General features: G+C 38.1%; 1 protein-coding gene across 2 annotated transcripts; it reads right to left on the reverse strand.

Annotated features, from left to right (window-relative positions):
- Positions 1-116: 116 nt before the first annotated feature.
- Positions 117-4,136, reverse strand: LOC102114428 (tubulin alpha-3 chain-like). 2 transcript variants are annotated; one of them, XM_088060945.1, is made up of 6 exons: positions 4,026-4,095; positions 3,261-3,323; positions 2,448-2,670; positions 1,765-1,913; positions 750-1,430; positions 117-519 (listed from the first exon to the last, which is right to left on the reverse strand). In XM_088060945.1, exons 3-6 carry the CDS (start codon positions 2,548-2,550, stop codon positions 223-225), a joined length of 1,230 nt encoding a protein of 409 aa, XP_087917071.1. In that variant the 5' UTR covers positions 2,551-2,670; positions 3,261-3,323; positions 4,026-4,095; the 3' UTR covers positions 117-222. The 2 variants fall into 2 exon arrangements, with proteins under 2 accessions (XP_087917071.1, XP_005525220.1); XM_005525163.3 differs by lacking the exon at positions 3,261-3,323 and having other exon boundaries at positions 4,026-4,136.
- Positions 4,137-15,713: the final 11,577 nt, after the last annotated feature.

A 15,713-nucleotide genomic window follows, 5' to 3' on the forward strand; every position in this document is an offset into this window, starting at 1 on the left:
GTAGGAAGGTAAAAATTACTATGCTCTTTTAAAGCAGGTAACAGATCAGCTAGTCTCAAACTGTCCTTCCTTCATGAATACACACATTAATAGTGAAGAAAAAAAAAGCAGCAGTATAATCTTTGGAACTTTATTTGGAAGCACATTTGAAAACAAACAAGGTTCTGCAGTTTTTTGGTTTTTTTTTTTTTTGTAAACAGATTTTTCCAGGCTTTAGTTTTCTCAATATTCATCTCCTTCTTCAGCCTCTGCTTCTACTGAGTCTAGGCCAACTTCTTCATAATCTTTCTCAAGGGCAGCCAGGTCTTCCCGGGCTTCGGAAAATTCACCTTCCTCCATCCCCTCCCCAACATACCAATGCACAAAGGCACGCTTAGTATACATGAGATCGAATTTGTGGTCGAGCCGAGCCCAAGCTTCTGCAATAGCAGTTGTGTTACTCAACATACACACAGCCCGCTGCACTTTGGCAAGATCAGCACCTGGCACCACAGTTGGAGGCTGGTAGTTAATGCCCACCTTCAAGAAAACAAATGAGAACTTTCCTTAGGAATACTAAGGCTTAAATACCCATTTCTCTTAACAATCAAAAATCACCATGATTACAAATAAATTAAAGAGCTTAGAGTTATTTTACACTTTATCAAAGTATTTAACAGGGATATGACAACACTGTAGCGTGACTGTCACCTCTGAAGATTACACAATTCCTAATCATTTAGATATTGAGCACTTAAAAAGCTACATACCTTGAATCCAGTTGGGCACCAATCCACAAACTGAATGGTACGTTTAGTCTTGATAGTGGCAATGGCTGCATTGACATCTTTGGGTACAACATCGCCTCTGTACAGCATGCAGCAGGCCATGTACTTGCCATGGCGAGGGTCGCATTTGACCATCTGGTTGGCTGGTTCAAAGCAAGCGTGGGTAATTTCAGCCACAGATAACTGCTCATGATATGCTTTTTCAGCAGAGATGATAGGGGCATATGTTACCAAGGGGAAATGGATTCGTGGGTATGGAACCAGGTTAGTTTGAAATTCTGTCAGGTCTACATTGAGGGCTCCATCAAAACGCAGTGAGGCTGTGATGGACGAAACAATTTGCCCAATTAATCGGTTTAAATTGGTGTAAGTAGGACGGCCAATATCCAGATTACGACGACATATATCATAAATGGCTTCATTATCTACCATAAAGGCACAGTCTGAATGCTCTAATGTTGTGTGGGTAGTTAGAATTGAGTTGTAGGGTTCCACTACAGCAGTGGAAACTTGTGGTGCTGGATAAATCGCGAACTCCAGTTTAGATTTCTTGCCATAGTCAACAGACAGCCTTTCCATGAGCAGCGATGCAAACCCTGAACCAGTGCCTCCTCCAAAACTATGAAAGATAAGGAAGCCTTGCAGCCCTGTGCACAGGTCAGCCTAGAAGAAGGTGTGAAAAAATGGGAGAAAAAAGTTATTGATGGTTTTGGAGTAGTAAGTATTAAAATAATAATTCAAAAGCATCTCTGTCATACATTTGATATTATAACATTGTTACAAAAAACAAAACAGTGTTCTTCAAAGGTCCTGGTTTAACTGATTGAATTTTTATTTAAAGGGGGGGTAGGTAAGGCCAGGAAATAAAAGGTTTATTTTGTTTTGAACAATTAACTATGCACAAAATTCTTAACGAAAAAACAGCAAACCATCAGTATAGCTAGCTATAGAGCTGTATCAATTATTTCAAATACTAACTTGTAGCATGAATCCTTACCAGTTTGCGAATGCGGTCTAGCACTAGATCAACAATTTCTTTTCCAATGGTATAATGGCCTCTGGCATAATTATTGGCTGCATCCTCTTTCCCAGTAATGAGCTGCTCAGGATGGAATAACTGCCTATACGTGCCTGTACGTACTTCATCTACAAAAAAACCCAAAATACCACATCATAAATTTGATCAGTTCTTTGTGTGTGTTTAGTGACTACACACGAAGCACACATGATGTCAAAAGCGTGTAGACAGCATCTCCGACTACATGCAGCTTGTCTGACTAGTCTAAAAAGTTGGCACAACTTCTGCCCCTTTGTTTCAAAGTAAACATCAGGCACACACAAATTAAATATGTACTCAAGGAACAACACAGAGATCACTCAGAAAACTACATTACAGGTACAGACATGGTAACAGCACTGAAACAAAACTCTGTATGCAGTGCAGTGCAGCAGTCTGGAAAGATGATCCAGACTACAAAAAAGTTCTCTTGTTCTCCAGATATTGTTACCTGTACACCATTATTTAATTTCTTTCAAATAACAATAACTGCAAATGTCAAAACAGCATCTAAATACACATTTTAAACTCTAGAGTGCTCTAAACAAACAAAAAAAAGACACTAGGGAATCCTTAAAGGATTCTCACTTTTTCACTTAAGACCTTTACTGTTGGGTACATACCAACTACGGTTGGCTCTAGGTCTACAAACACTGCTCTCGGAACATGTTTACCAGCTCCCGTCTCACTGAAGAAAGTGTTAAATGAATCATCTCCACGTCCCATAGTATTATCACTAGGCACTTGACCATCAGGCTGGATCCCGTGTTCAAGACAATACAATTCCCAACACGCATTGCCAATCTGAACACCGGCCTGACCAACGTGGATGGATATGCACTCACGCTGCAAAGTAAAAAGAGAATGATAATGAGATATGGAGCTACCCGCCTGTGGGTTGTACTTTCCACGATCTTTCTCTGCTGCAATGTTCCCTGGTTACTCTTAAATGACAATTTAAGAGAACAAGTTGTCTCCTGCTGGCAAGACACTACTCACCTTTGCTGACCTGCACTGACTCTGTGAATATTGGAAGACCCTAAAGACAACATAGTCCCTATGAACACATGGGTGAATAGAAATTCATTACCCCTTACAATGCTGCATATATATTCCATCTTTAATATACCTAGTCTCTTTTTCACCTTCTTTCAGTTTTTGGAAGACCTCTTTATATAATATCCCCACAATTTTCTTGACTTGTCACCAGACCATGTACCAGGTAACTGTTGCAAGAATCTTTCCTGCACAGGACCATTCAGTACCTTTTCCTTTATAATAAACATACCAGTATCTAGGCCCTAGCAATTACTACGTATTTTTCCCCTATATATTCCTATGTGAAATCATCTTAAGAGTCACAATTAAATGTAATATGCCCCCTTTAAGCTAGCTCCTTTGATTCTAAGTACCATATATGTTTAATCTTCCAATACCTGAATTGCCTTACACCTGAGAGGGAAATAAGGTGATTTTCTAGTTTACTGTTAAGAGTGTATCTAGAAAAAAAGCAGAGGTGGACAAGAAAAAGCAAGGTGCCCGGGCTGCTTTCCCGCTTCCTCGGCAGCTTCATCAAATCCAGCAGTCTCCCGCAGACCCGTCACGAGATTCGCGCCGCCCGCCGAGCCCCTCACCGCCGCCGGCCACACCTCTTCCTCTGATTGGCTAGGCCCAGAGAGCGGCTCCCGGCGCGCGCCGCCCGCCCCGTCCCTCGTCGCCGTCGACTGTGGAGCGCGCGCTGCGCCTTCTACGGCTTCACGCGCCAAGGCGGCTCAAAACCGGCATATAGATCCGGCCGGCGGCCACCATGCTCTGTCCCGCTATCTGCCCGCCGCCCGATGGAGGTTTCAGTTCGTCCCTCGCCTCTTAGCGCGGGAGGTGCCTGCTCCGAATAGACTTCCCTTGCACATAATCTTGTCTTGCTAGCTATCGGCCGATTTCTATGCCTCGCCTCCCCTGAGGCGAGGCATTAAGGTTTCACACTAATTTCTCTCCTTCTCCCCAACCCTTCTGCCTTAGAGCTACCGCGGGGACTTCAGGCAGAGACTGCCTGCGAGTTCTGCCGCAGCACGTGCAGTCATGAACTCTCCTGAAATGCAACAGAAGCAGTCCCAAACGCTCTCCCCCGCCCCGCAGCCACAAGGATCCCGTCTCCCAAATGCCCCTTCTCCCCCCGCAGCCGCAAAGATCCCGTCTCCCACCATGGTGCCTCGCTAAGGTGACGAGCTCCGACTGCGCCACAACACAACCGCCGCTGAGACCGACCAGAACCAACTGCCGACCGTTAACCGCCTCAAACCCCTCGCCTCAGGTGCGGGCTCCCATTGGCCATTACCCGCGCGGACTGGGCGCGAGGGAAGGTCTCTGATTGGCCGGTGAGGGGGAAGGCTGGCGCGGGCAGGGGCGCGTCAGGAGGCGGGGCTTGGACGGGGCGCGTGTGTCCTGTCCTCTCGAGGCGGGAGAGAAGGGCTGTGCTAAGAACGGCGTGGTGACACAGTGCCAAGCTGTTTTCATATGTCAGCGTGATCTATGCTAAGTGTGGTGATACAGAAGTACTACTTCCTGTAATCTCTCCTGATAATGAAAGGAATCAGACCTGCTTTCCCAAGGGGAGCTTTATTTAATAGAAAAACAGAGGCACTCTATGAGTAGTGAGCACATTTTCCATTCCCTGCTTTTGACTAGACAGATTCACTTTGTCACTTCTGGAAATTGTGTGATTAACTCCTCAAACCAGCCGAGGAAGGGGGAAGAGACAGGTGCCTTTTTGCTTACATGCTCAGAGTGAAATATTACTCAAAGTGCCAAATAAAGAAATCCATTGCTCTTGAAATATAACAATACCAGGGTATTCCAAAGAAATAGGTCAAAATATAATATCTTCACTCCTTTGAAGATTAGTGTTATTTACAGTTTTTGTAAGACAAGAAGAAAGATTCCTTGTTGATTTTTCAGGACATTGGAAGACCAATGAGATAATGGACAGAACCTTTTTTAGAAGGTTGTTGTTTATTTTCCTGAAGAATACAGGATGGAAAAATTATTTGAAAATTGTTCAATAATCATTTATAGCTTAATTATTAACCAAGTGTGAAAAGCAAAGTTCACTCTCTAGAATTTTTAAAAGTTTAGTAAGTGAATAAAATGGGACAATGTCCAGCACTGGGGTGTTTCTGGCTATTTGCCAAAGAATGCTGTTACATTACTGAGGTACACTCATATTCATGTGTTTCATACATTATTCAAACATTCTTGTGAGTTTTTTGATGTTTAAGGAATTCTTTTGTTTGATTTTACCCTCCGACTTATCTGCACAACATTCTGTCGGTTAGGTCAATATATTTTATTTCTTTTTGTGTCTGCATCCTGTTGTTTCACACTCCCTGATAAGGTGTTAACAAGTTCTTCTCCAGTTTTTCTCGGTGCTCTGGTTTGTATTGCTCTTATCATTTGGAGAAATCAGTCAGCAGATGTGGGGGAAACAACATAATTGCCTTACGCTATTCCCTTAGTTACACAGAAGCATTTTATAATTTTGTGTTTTGCTAAGGCCTACAGTATAATACATTCATTACACTACTATTTCTACAAGCTATATGGTGCATACATAGATATAATATATTCATCACATTACTATTTCTATAAGCTGTACGGTGCAAAACTAGTAGATTGTGTTATACTAATAAGCAGCTAAAAGGAGTTACAAATTATACCATATCTAAATACTTATGATCAATAGCAACATGTAAGAGCTAATATATAAATGCAAAAGCCAATATTATATTGTCATTTTTAACACCAAGTATGACTTGAATTTCTTCACTTAAAATATAAAGTAATCGTAACTATAGTGTCACATCCATAGTATTGTTCCTACTTGAATAGCTGCCACATGAAAATTGCTTATTCCCATTAGGCATTGTATTGCATACATGCTTATCACTCAGCATACAGATGAGGTACTTTAAGTTCTAATTACCATTTTTCCAAGTAGGATTACTCAGTATATTTTGAAATGGTAGGCCAGAATTTTCTGTAGTATGGGGCAGCTTGGGTTTTTATGTATTGTAGGCTATATCCTCATTGTCTATCAACTGTTCTGATTGCATTTTGATCAATGGGACTGTTTTGAAGCATGAGAGATCAGAATGTTTCCTGTACGGAAATCTATGTGTTTAAGTATGTTTCTATATTTGTAAATGACAAAACTCCTGAAGAATTGTGTGAGACATTACTAAGTAAAATTAAGTTTATTCTAGGCTCTGGTTCAGATGAAGAATGCACAATTTGCTTGGAATCACTGACTCTTCCTGTGATAATCCACTGTGCACATGTATTTTGTAAAACGTGTATTTTTTAAGTCCTCAGAAATGAACAGGTTGGTTGTTCTATGGTTAAAAGTAATAGTAATAGCTATTCAAAAGCAATGAACTGCTATCACCAGAAGGCTGTCTAGCTATTGTTCATTTAAATCATGAAGAGTAGAAACGTAGTTATCATCTGGCTTGTAAAAACTATTGGCCTGAAGTCAATCTATGGAGAGAGTAGCTGAACAGTGGTAAGGTCCATCAGTATTTTCAAAAACTTGTCCTGCAGTTCTTACCTTACTTTCTCCCTGAAGTAAAAGTGTACAGCATCGCATGCTTCCATTCGCCTGGGTGCCTCTTCACTGCTTGTATGTGATGTGATGCACATATATATTATTATGCTTAAAAGAGACCAAAGCTGTGTACTGGAAGTTGACTGTTGAATTAAAATAATGTCTGCACTCCTTTTTCCGATCTGATAAACTTTGACAGTGAAATAGCTGTCTTGCTAAAGGGCCATCTGTATGTCCCTTCTCTGGACCCTATCCAGAAAAAGCTTGGGGATGAGTATACTTGGATTGCTCTTTTGAAAACCACAGTATTTATTTTTGTTGTGTGCTTCTAAGATACACTTGTCCTTTTTGTTTGCCCTTTTCTATCTAGGGCAATATAATGGCATGGTAGTCTCACCATTTGTATCCAGTGCTGCTGCACTTACTCTTGGGAGTTGTTCTGACTCTCCCTCAGCCAGAATAGAGCTGCAAATGTTAGCACAAATCTGTGTGGTATTCTTTATTAGGAACTAGCAGGGACAGGTTAGTCCCTGCTTATGCATAGTCAGTCAACCTAAGAAGGCAGAGGTGGGAAGTGTGGTCTGTCTGGCTTCTGGACTGACATTGTTCCACTGCTGGATACACAAAATTCTGATGCAGCTATCCCATTCTATAGAGTTTCTGAGAAATTTGAGGGTAACTAGTGAAGGAAAGAACACTTGTAGAGGCCTTTTTCCAGTGCAGAGGTTTTTGATGTGTCTGTAGCAGTCAGTGCCCCTACTGAACTTTCTGGTGATTTTAACATGCAGAAAAATAAACTGGGTTATGATGTGATGAAATTACCATCATTGTATACTACTTGACTGTAAAGACAAGTTACTTACTCTGTTTTGCCAAGAAAGGACTGTGGAATCTCCAGAACTACTGCCTTTGTTCAATCCCATGTTGATCTATAGATTGCTTTCATAGCAGTGAAGTGTGAACAGAGGCGGGTGTGGATTGTGGTCTTCTGAACTAACACAAGTTTCTACAATGGTGAGTGAATAAGCTTTCTTACCTTCAAAATGATTCCTAATTTCAATCAATTGCCAAGGAAGTTTTCGCAGCTTTTAGCCTAAACTCTGACATGCATCTAAATCCCAAAGTTTGGGAGATTCACCATTTCCACATGATAGGTATTTGTACTAGTTCTGCATCTGATCTGGGTAGTTGCTGTGCCTGAATGGTTAGAATGCAATTCTCTCCTAATAAATAACATGGGAAAGTACTTTAGGTATCACCTTGAAAACAAAGGAGACTAACAAACTGCATACCCTCCCCCCAAAGCATCTTGGGTTCAAGTAGGATTCTTGCGGGCAAAATAACGGTTTCCATTATTAATACAAATGACAGCATTAAATCATCAGTGAGAAATGAGATGTGAAGCTGCAAACACAAAACTGCTGAGTGAAAAGTTTGGCTTGTCGTGGTATTGTGAACTGAGAAATCATTTTATCTTTCTAATGTTAACCTAAAAGCATTTACCAAAACTGGAAAAACTTCTTGGAAGTTAACAGCTTGAGAGTTAATACTACCTTCATTTCAGTCTTCTGTTAAGACTAAATTTAGAGTTGTGCAAGTAAGTAAAGATCCTATGCAGAAGCCACAATAAAGCTATAAGATCTCTATAGTAATCTAACGTCTTCGTGTATCAACTGCATTCTTATAAAAGCTTGCCAGATATGCATTCAAATACTTTTTCTTCTTTTAGCTGTTCATTGTAAGACTTTTTTTGCCACTTTCATATCCTTGTAGCAGAAGTCTTTCGTATCTGTGTTGGCAATGTTCAGCTGACTTTTGTGTTTTGTTCATAATTACAGTACTAAAGTGGAGAAGGGATGCAGAAAGATATGAGCTTTTTATTAAAAAAAATATCTTTATAAGCACTGTTAGGAGGTTTTTTTTCCAGAAAACTTTTTTCAGATTTAATAGAATTAATTTATTTTGTCTTGTCACTGGAGGATTTTTTGTTTGCTGGCAAATCAGGAATGGCTCATTCATTCACTATGTTTGGAAAACTGTTATTTCAAATTTGCTTGGAGTCTGTCTCTTGAAAGGATATCTTTATTACTGCAATACATTAATGTATCAGACTATGACTGCCAGTCTCTTTAATTGCCTAGCGATTCATTCCAGATTAGCAGTCCCCAGTATTCATGTGCTTTGTGAGATCTGCTTTGTAGCCTCTCTAAAGCTGCCTTGGTTCTGTGGCCAGATTTCTATATAAACAGAATTAGCTAATTTTAAAGGGTTGCTCTGTTAGGCAGAAGTTTTTCGTGTTTGTCATTTTTGCTTCACAGAGTTGTCATTTGTACAGTGCACACAGTCTATTATTAAATTTTCTGAGTAGTCCTATGAAAGTTCTATTGTATAAATTTTGCTTTATCCAGAATGTACTTCAGAGAAAAAGGCTTTTGGTGTTAAATTATGTCTCCTTTCATGTGTCTGTTGGGGGAAAAAGAGAAGATACCCTGTGCCTAGTCCTGACAAAGCATATTTCATCAGACTGCTATTATTTCTGTGCAGGCTTTGAGAAAAAAAAAAAAAAAGGGTAAAAGGTCATTCTTTTGTTTGTAACTAAGAAAGATACTGTCGTTGAAAGATGGTTTATTTTTCTCATATTTTAAATAATCTTACTCTCATAGCCCAAATACATCCTTGCTTTAAAACCTCGAGCTACTCATTTCAATATAAATATGCTCAGAAAGACCACTTCATTTTTAAGGAAGGCTGAGTATTTATGTCATGTTAATGTTCTTGCAAATAAAATGTTTTCACTGTCACATCAGAAATGACAGTGTGTTACAAGAATGAATCCTTGAGAATTTTTTTACATGAATATCAGAATAAAAAATGCATAAAAGGTGCTTTGTAAAGGTGCTATTTATCATTCACTATAAATAACTAGATTTAATACGTTTCTTTTAATGTTTTTGGGGCTTTTGCACAGCCAAATGCCCTCTCTGTAAGAATGAGCTTCAAGTAGACAACTTGGTGGGATGGTCCCTTAGAAAAGGAAATAGACTCCAGTAATGGAAAGAAGCCTTATCAGGAGAGGATAGCTAGCTCAAAGGTGCATTCTATTGTGTTTTATTTACTTTTCATTATGGTTTTGTAGACCATACTCTATAATTGTGTAATTATACTAAACATATTATACATATGGATAACATAGTTCAAATTATTATTTAGAAGTCTGTGCAGCATGTCTAGCCAACAGAGAAGAAAATGCGTACTAAAATCACACCACAAACAAATTTTCCAGCAGGGAAACAAGACAAAAGGAACGCCAGTTGTAATTTGATGCTGGGAATTGTTCGGTACATAAAAACTTCCGGTAAAGAGCTTTGCATTTTGTTTCGGTTTCTGAAGATAGAGCAGTTTTATAACCACTGAAACTTACTCAAACCTTAATTTACTTTTGAAAACAAAATCTAAGTAAATCCTTCTTTCTTGATTCTTAGTTATGCAATATATATTCTGCTCCAGAGGGGAAAACTAAATGGGCATAGGTTCAATCCAACACTTGTCAGAAAAAACATTGCAATATTGTTTTTTTACTTTGTGATTTGTTTCTCAAGGTCTGTCACATCATTTTTCTTTGCCTCACTCTCATTTGCTGCCAGAATTTGTATCTTCCTGCTTGTACTTTGGCCTTTTCATTTTGAGATTGCTTTTCTGAAACATTATGTCTTATACTTTTAATGAAGAAATTGTTCTTTCAAATGTCGGTTACAAATTTGTTCCCTAAAAATCTTCTTGTGGAGTCCTAATAACTAATTTCAGACATTGTGCTCTAGAATAAATAAAAATTTTTTTTCTTTTTTTTTATTTTTTAGCTGGTTCAGTTACTTTAATTCTCTAGTTAGTGGTTCTTTACATCATCATAGCTAAATCTTACTGAGAAAACTAGCAGTGTTCTTCTGGCTCAAATCCAATTCCTTGTTCCTTTTGTTCTCATGTTGGTTCCAAGAGAGCTTCTGGTGCCTCCTTGTCCCCTGTCATACATAGCCAACCTAAGCCACCACCTAAGGTCGTGCATACCTTATTTGCCTCAGTATTTCTGGGGGAAGCCTTTCTTACTTCTTGAGTATTGCTATGGTAGATCAGCCTTTAGGCTGTCCATTGCTTAAGCCTTATTTTCTGAAGTTCCAGTACTTTATTCCTATTTCCCATGTACCCTGGAGATAGAGGACTTGCAGACTTTTGACAACGTGAAGTATGTCTGGAAAATGGGTTGAGAATCCTCCTTCTCAAAGCACTCTCAATCAGCCTGTAGTTTGTGACTACTAAAAAGGCTGAAACCTTCCTTTCCTATGGAAATTAGAAGAAAGCCTACCCACAGAATTCAAGATTCATTCATTTAAAAGGTGATTTCTCTCAATTGACGTGAACTTCATCAAAGCCATCTGTAGGTATGGACTCTAGCCAAGCCAGAAAAAGTTCCTTTCATTTCAGATAAATACTTTATTTGATTTCAGATAAATGCTCATGTGCATACTTTAGTAGAACTACAGAGGGTTAAGTCCAGCTGCTAAATGTCTGGTTGCTTCTCAGTTCATAACTTTCTTATAACTGATAGAAAACTGTTTGAAGTAAGTAGAATTGATGTTATTTTTAATAAACGTGTGTCTTTATTTTAGAAAGATTTTAGAAAGATCTCTCAAAGAAAACAGCATTTTTAAATATACATTTCAAAGCAGAGGTAGGATTTTAGTGTATTTATTTCCTGTTGTCACCGAAAATGGATTGTTAAATTGAACATTTTTACTTTCTCTTTAGAGAATCAGGGTTTGCCTTTACTCATTTGGATGGGTCAATGGCACAGAAGAAAAGCATGAAAGCAATTTGTTGTTTCCAAAGCAACCAGGCAGGGTCCTGAACTATAATGCTTTTGTCTCTGAAAGTGGGTGGAGTTGGATTAAATGTGATAGCAGCTTTCCTAGTGTTTTTAATGGATCCCGTGGGTAATGAGCTGTTCATAATGATATGGCCTAATCTAGGTGAAGCCTCTTTGGTGTTTTCCTAAGAGGCAGATGGAAAGCCCATCTGAGAAAGAAGGACACTAATGAGTATCTGTTTAAAAGATAAATAGGACTTTTCTTCATTTGTTTCCCTAGTATCTTCTTGTTTTAACACTGTATTTTTGTGCTGTCCATTTAAGTCCATGTAAGTGGAAAGAATGCTAGTAGTACTACTAACAGAGTGGTGTGACACATTTATAAATTAAGACATTAGTCTGAGCTTACCTTTTGTGGTCATGGGGTACTGGTAATACCTACATTTAGGAAGTTTTTTTTCCTTTCTTTAAAGCACTCAGAAATGCAAAATTATTTGTAAGGAATAAAAATGTAAATTACCTTTATTGATAGCAAAATTGTATTCTTAGCAAAATTGGTTCATGTGTTGTGTCATTGTACCAGATTAAGGGTTTTCTATTCACTTCCTGCCTTCCCCGTTCATTCTGATATAATTCTCAAGGTTTTTGGCTGTTGGAAATGGAAACAAAATCTGCACTTGAAAGAAACAGAGTAAATTAAAATAATAAATTAGCTTTGGACTTGTGCATCTGTCACCGCAAATAGTAAAGGAAAAGCACTAGCTTGGACATCAGGCCAGTAATAGTAACAGTATGAAGATAAAAGCTATTTATTTAATAAATGAAAGAAATTAACTATGAGTAAGAGTATGGAGAGTTGGAGTAGTTGCCATGGAAGAATTTGTTCATTAATTTCAATATGTCTGTATGGACTGCATTGATCCATTCAGTTGGAAGAGACCTACACTACCATAATGCCATCGAGTCTGACTGCTGCTTTGTGTTTTTTTCTTTAAGAACTCTCTGAATACTTGTGGAAACTGCAAGAGAATTTTAATCTTCTGTGAAGATAACAAATGAGGTATAGTGAATTCATCGTATTGTGGCAAGCAGTTTTAAGAAAAGAAACTAAGCATTGCTAACACCAAGCCATCTACAATCTATAGGTATACCTAACAACTCAGGGTCAAATATAATTGCTGCCTTTATGCACCACTGAACAGCAACTTACCATCATGCTGGTAGCCGTCCTGTGATGGTGACTATCCCAAGTGGCAGTGGTTGACTGCTTGTGTTTGATGGAGCAGTGGGCCCACGTGATCTTCATGATCTCCCTTTGGAATAATCAGGGCCGAATGAGATTCATTCATGCCTTAGCATTCCTTGAAGCGTACTAGCAGCAATAATAGGATTTAAGAAGCAGAAATACCAGTGGAGTAACCAGTTTTTCAAATTCTGTGGATTTATTGTAGAACTATAATTTGGAGGTCTGCATTCCTTCTCTGAGAGGTGTAATACCACAGTGCAAGGGAAGAATATTTATCCAACCATAGATTACTTTTTCCCTCCCCCCACTTTTAAAATTGTTTGTTTGTTTAAATACAATCATAGATGCAGAATTCTCACCTTTAGAAAGAAATACAAGCCTTTAATGTGAGAGTACCACAAATATACAGATGTTTCTCCAAGGCTCAGTTTTTTTAGTATTTTCCAATGTAAAATACAGTATCCTTTGTATGGGATACTGCAGAAATGTATAGAAGTACTGCAATTCACTTTTCCTGTGCTGGACTGATGAGGGAAGACTGAAATTTGTACACCTCAGTCTTTCTTAACTACAGCAAAAATAGAATGGAACAAAATTCTGCATGTTTGGGCTAGGTCTTTCCTCCAGACATCATTTTGTTCTCATACAGTGAGATTAATAATAGAACAGTGTGCCATATATAGCTTGCCAGGAATGTTCATCTTGCAGTGACAAATACATAATTTGTTGCTGTTTTGCTTACTACCATAGATCGGAGAAATAAGATTTGTTTGGCTTTTATTTTGTAGCTTGATGTCTTTGAGTGTGCATAGAGATCAGAGGTTCTTAGAATCTAAAACAAGTTATTAAGAAGAATTCTTAGACAACTTGCAGTATGTGGGTGACATGACAAGGCGAGCCCACTGCACAAGACTTGCTTATCAGAGACAGAACATTATTACAGTTCATGTAGATTTAAGTATCTCTTCTCTAAGAACTAGTAGTGCTGTACCTCTAGATAGATAAAACATTCTGGGAAAATGCAGAGCACAGACTTTGCATTTCACAGATCCTTACATTTAATGTTACATCCAAAGTACAAGTAGTAACAGCTACACTCGTTCTGTGTTCAGCAAAATTTCTTGTTTACATAACATGGTGATTATTGTATATACTAACGAAAGTATATGTGGGCTTTTTTAAGAGTCCAATTTACTGTTAAGTAACTGACTGTGTCCAGCTGATTTAGATTTTGCCATCAGGTACTGAGGCAGTTAGTATATGCAGTATTTGTTTCAGAATTAAAATAACAGGATTGTTTTGATGTCTCCTAGACTCCTGACAAACTCTGTTTTTAAAGCATTTACCTGAAGTTCCTGCTTGTTATGAACATATAACCAGATGTTCTCAAAGCTTTCTTTATAGCGGGATACTTAAAGAATAAGACATTAGGCAGGGAGTAATTCATTTGCAGGTAATATTTGTTCAAGAGGTGGTGATACAATATCTGCTTTGTGATGCCATGTGCATACTACTGTGTTTTGAAGGGAGGTTATTTAACTTATTCATTGCTGCTTCTAATAGCTTGGAATCCCACTGCAGAAGACCAGTGTTTTGACAGGTGTTGCGTGTAGGGTCAGAAGAATAATGCTGTAATTACTAAGGTGAATTGAAAGATGATCCCAACAGTGTTCTGGTTATGAATAAATAATTATTTTCCAAGAAGCTTTACGGTATTTCAAAAATAATTGTGCCATCACAGTCTCACCAGTAAAACTAAATTGTGGAGTGACAGTTGAAGTGTGCTTCGGATTGTACGATTTTAATATAAGAAATGAAATGTCCCTGTTGAGCTATTTGGAGTGACTCAAATGGGGTAGTAGATCTGTTGGTTAGCCTGGCTGTTACAGTTCATTATCTTGAAGGTATGTAGAATGCTCTTGTCAGTCATAGCAGCTAGTTTAGCTGTGGAAGAGCAGCTAGCCTGGCTTGTTAATATTCCATCACAAAAATATTACTTGAAAAATTGAAGCCAGGTCCTCTTCTAATAAATCAAAGAAAAGATAGATGTCCTAACAATAGATGTTTAAAAGAAAAAAAAACACAAAAAATTCAAACACCTCACCTTTTCCTCCAACTGCTTTACAACCCTTTTCTCCGTGTTTACAAAGTAATAGTTAAATAATGTAACTGCACTTAGGATACTCAGCTCCCTAGCATTTTTTTTCCAGAATACATGAACTTCTCGTCGTAAACTTTTATTTAGAGGAAAATAGCATCTTTATTTCAGTGTTTTGGGTGGGGTGGGTTTTTTTTCCTTTTCCTTCTTTTTTTTTTCTTTTCATATTTTGATTCATTGTGAAGGATTCAGTAGAAGAAAATGTCCTGAAAATTCTGAAGAAGAAGAGGGAACTTGCAGCAGGAGCCTTTCTTACCAAAAAGCCTTTAGCAAGTGAAATAAAACAAAAAATATTTAACAAAATTAAGGTTCTGATTGATTTATAGCTTGATCCAGTGGTATTTTGCATAAATATTTAATATTTTGGATAATACTTCTCTTCAAGTTACATGTCCCGCGCTAATTTTTAGTTTTGCTGTCTTTGTGCTCAAAATACAAATGTTTCAAATAAATTATAAAAACTAATTTGCTCCTAAATGTTAATTTAGAAGCACACAAACTCATGAAATTTTTACACTGCTCATTTCTTCTAAAGGTTGCTTGTTAGTACAATACTTAGGAGCACAAAAAACCCTTCAAAACCAAAATGTGTATTATGCATTCTAACCGGCAAGCGTTTAGTCCCATTTTATAGGTGAAAAGGTAATGAAAGGTAAATAATGTTTCTTCAGACAAAGCCCTCTATAAATGAATTAGTTTCATGTTTCTGTCTTAGTTTTGCCTAATAAACAGACAGATCATCTGGACCAATTGTCTCAGAAAAGGTGGTCAGTGACACTTCATAAGTGCTTCACTTCATACTTTTGCAGGCTATGTCCAAAGATGGTATTTTTACTGTTTCTGAATAATACACAGGTGCAGGAGGGAGTACCTGTGATGATTACTTCCCAGGAGTTAGTAAAAAGAGAGTACTTAAATTTGCAAAACACTTCCTTTTAATATTTTACTTAACAGAACTCCAGTAATTTTTGTAAAAGTAGGTTTTTTTTGGATAAAATGCTAGAATCATAGGCATGTATTGACAGCA

This window comes from Pseudopodoces humilis, chromosome 11 (genome assembly GCF_049639895.1).
Source record: "Pseudopodoces humilis isolate 2021_Gansu_Grassland_sample_001 chromosome 11, ASM4963989v1, whole genome shotgun sequence".
In the NCBI taxonomy this organism is placed as follows: Eukaryota; Metazoa; Chordata; class Aves; order Passeriformes; family Paridae; genus Pseudopodoces; species Pseudopodoces humilis.